The following is a 3,338-nucleotide window of genomic DNA, read 5'->3' as shown; positions in this document are numbered from 1 at the left end:
CACCTTGTCACCTAACCCTCTCTAACACCTTCATCTCCCTATTTTTTTTCTCTCATTTTCTTACCATAACCCACTAACCACTTTTAATTAGAATACAAAATCTCCTTTAATTATCTGTCCTCACTAACGTACAAACTCCCATAGACCCTCTCTTCTCTCTTTATATTCTTTTTTTCAACTCATACGCCCATAACACAATTTAAAACATCAACAAATCAACTCAGATTAAACTAGCCGGAGCCAGCCGGTTAACATTCTATATAACCAATTGGTTTCTACATGCAGGTTGAAATTTATGAATGTAAATATGATTAATCTGTATAAATCCAAAGGTTTGTTAGAGGATTATTTAAAGAAATTATTTTTTGTTAATCCAAACTCTCCAAACATATGTGTGAGTCTTACATAAACACCTAAAACCACATATAAGACTCACATACAAAACACGAGCAAAGAAAACAAATGAAAAAAATAAAATAAAAAGAAGTGAGAGAATAATAGCCATCATCATGACACATAAAAATTAAAATGTTGTTTCTTTCTCTCTCCATGCGTATTTCCGTTCATTCCACCCTCCTCCTCTCTCGCCTCCCCTTCCTTCGTCTTGTTTCCATTTCCCACGTGCCAGCCATTTTAAAACACGGCACCTCCCGCTCCACCACACGTGCCAATAGCTGGCCTTACTTCTCTCTCCTCTCCCGCCATCTTTCATTTCATGGCTTCCACGCGCTCGCCCACACCACCGGCTGGTCCTTCCACGCGAGGAAGATTCCGGGCGCGGCGCCGCCGGAGTCATCTGCCCCCTCCGCCGACCGCATTAACCACCCCTCCCTATACCTCCTCAGCAGCGCCCTCACGTCGTCCGCCACGTCCTCGCTGAACGCCGCCGGCGCAAAATCCGCCGCCCGCATACGCCGTGACCACCCCGCCGCCGTCTCCCTCCGCTCCGCCGACTCTGCCGCCGGGCACGCGACCAGGTCCACCACCGCCCGCCCCGCCGCCCGCTCCAGCGCCAGCTTCTCGTTGCTCGTCCTCGGAAAGCTCTCGTCCAGCGAGTCGAAGTAAGCCGAGAAGAACCTCAAACTTTCCCTGAACACCTTCAAGAACCCCTCCTCCCCCTCCTCCCCTCCGCCATCGCCGCCGCCGGCGGTCTGGAGGTCCGCCTCCTCCTCCACCACCGTCACGATCAGCGGTTGCAGCCGGCGGAGGGCGGCGATGAACACGTCCCGCCGGCGGACGGCAGGGGATACGCTGTGGAGGGCGTTGACGCAATTGACTGCCAGCAAGGCGCCGCCACCTTCCCGAAGATCGAGGCAGTCGAGGTCGAGCTCTGATAGATCGCCGGCGTGGTGGATGACGTTGAACTTGAACGGCACGCCCATGAGCCGGGCGAACTTCTCCATTCTTTGTCCGATCTCCTGCATCACCCTCTGGACGGCGGCCGACGGCGAGGCCGAGGAGACGACGGTGGTGATCGAGAGGTGCGGGGTGTCGTCCGATGACCGGGTGGCGAGCGCCTCCAGGAGAGTAGGCCACTGGGTGCAGAACGTGTTGCTGAGGTCTAGAATGTGGAGCCTCTGCGTCTGGGACCCACTGCTGGCGGCGGCATCGAGAAAGGACTCGAGGATGGCGCCGTTGGCGGCGACGTGGCCGAAGGAGGACCAGGGGCTGAGCTCCTGGAATCTCAAGGCCGTGCGGCGGGTGGACTCGAAGGAGCACGTCCGGTCGGAGGCGGCGGCAAGGGTGCGGAGCGTGCGGGGCCCTGCAGAGGTTAGCCGGGCGAAGAGCGCCTGCAGAAAGTACGAGGCGACCTTCTGCTCGGTGTCGCCGTACGGCGACGCAAGCTCGTTCAGCATCCACATCAGCTGCTGGACGCGCTGCGAGTCGCGGGCGGCGACAGCCCGGGCGCACTCCAGCAGCAGCTGCACCGCCCACCGGCCGCCGCCCCCGCCGGCGGCGGCGGCGGCGGCGGCCGACGATGAAGAAGATGGGGAAGCGAAATCAAGATTGAGGTCTGGGGGGAAGGAAAAGTCGGCCAGCTCGAAGAGTAAGTGGGTGGTGGAAGCGGTTGTGGTGGCGGCGGTGGTGGAGGGGGTTGCGATTGCAGCGGTGGTGGTGGTGGAAGGGTGAGGATGGAGGTACTTGGACGAAGAGGAGGACGAGAAGTCTTCATCCATGTAAAGGTGGATGTTGTTTCCATTTCCACATTCTTCCCTGTGCTGCTCCTCTTCTTGGTTTTGGAAGGGGTGATGGAAGAAGTGGTGGTTGGCTTTTGAGGATCTCGAGCTGCCCGACGTGCGACTGGAGTTGAAGGAGGACTGCTGGTCGGATGACCGTAGGCTAACCCATCTAAACAACGTATCCATCTAGCCAGGAGTGGATCGGGAATCATTTCCCGTCCTATTTATACTTCAAATCTATTCCTACTTTATTTTGCTTTTTATTCCAAAAATAATTGAAATAGTTTTTCTTTTTTTGGTGCTGGTCCATTTTAGTTACATTGAACTTTAGGCTTAATATATTTGAGCATGTTTTTTTTTTTGTTGAAGTAGAATAGCTATAATGTTCTTGACATGTAGTGGGAGAGTAGTTTTATAAATAGAAGGAAAGAGTTACGTGAAGGGTTGGAGAGAATATATATATATATATATATATATATATATATATATATATATATATATATATATATATATATATATATATATAGATATATATATATATATATATATATATGGAGAACCTTTTATGAGGCGTTTTGGCAAGAGCGGGCTCAATTCATTATTTTGGCCTTTGTTTCCTTTTGAGAAAATTTATCTCTTTTCTTCCAATTTTTTCTCCTATTATTATTTTCTTATTGTAATTCTTTGCAAATATTATTTTTATGTTTAATGTTTATTCTGGATCTTGGACTGGTACAGTTGATCTATTCTGAATAGTGTGTCGTTCTATATGGTATCAGGTTTTGAGATTGGCGGTTCATGTATTTATCGTTCTACATAGTATTTGAGCAAGATTGAAGTATAGACAAATAGAGTATGGTTTCAATCAGATTTATTTGGAATGTAGTTTTTGGAGCAACGATTTGATTGCTAGTGGTTTTTGTGTTCATAGCTTGGCATGGTTGAAGGACTTTTAGTAATTCGCTATGTGGCGGTCCAAGCGTATCAACTCTTATTTTGGTGATTCAAGAGATGAATCATCATAGCTGATACTACCACATTCTCTTTCAATAGTTTTAACATGCTTAACCTCACCAATATCAATATAATTACTTTTGTTACTATCACCGCTCTCTATAAGTTGAACAAAACTTATTATCCAGTATGGAAGTCTATTAT

General features: G+C 48.8%; 1 protein-coding gene across 1 annotated transcript; it reads right to left on the bottom strand.

Annotated features, from left to right (window-relative positions):
• Positions 1-345: 345 nt before the first annotated feature.
• Positions 346-2,623, bottom strand: LOC103705312 (protein SHORT-ROOT 1-like). The gene has a single exon (XM_088701094.2). It carries the CDS (start codon positions 2,364-2,366, stop codon positions 714-716), a length of 1,653 nt encoding a protein of 550 aa, XP_088557220.1. The 5' UTR covers positions 2,367-2,623; the 3' UTR covers positions 346-713.
• Positions 2,624-3,338: the final 715 nt, after the last annotated feature.

This window comes from Phoenix dactylifera, chromosome 7 (assembly GCF_051530095.1).
Source record: "Phoenix dactylifera cultivar Ajwa chromosome 7, Ajwa_hap1_PhDact_Kaust_v1.1, whole genome shotgun sequence".
Taxonomy (NCBI): domain Eukaryota; kingdom Viridiplantae; phylum Streptophyta; class Magnoliopsida; order Arecales; family Arecaceae; genus Phoenix; species Phoenix dactylifera.
Note: the sequence above shows the minus strand (reverse complement) of the source record. Positions and strands in the feature narration are given on the sequence as shown.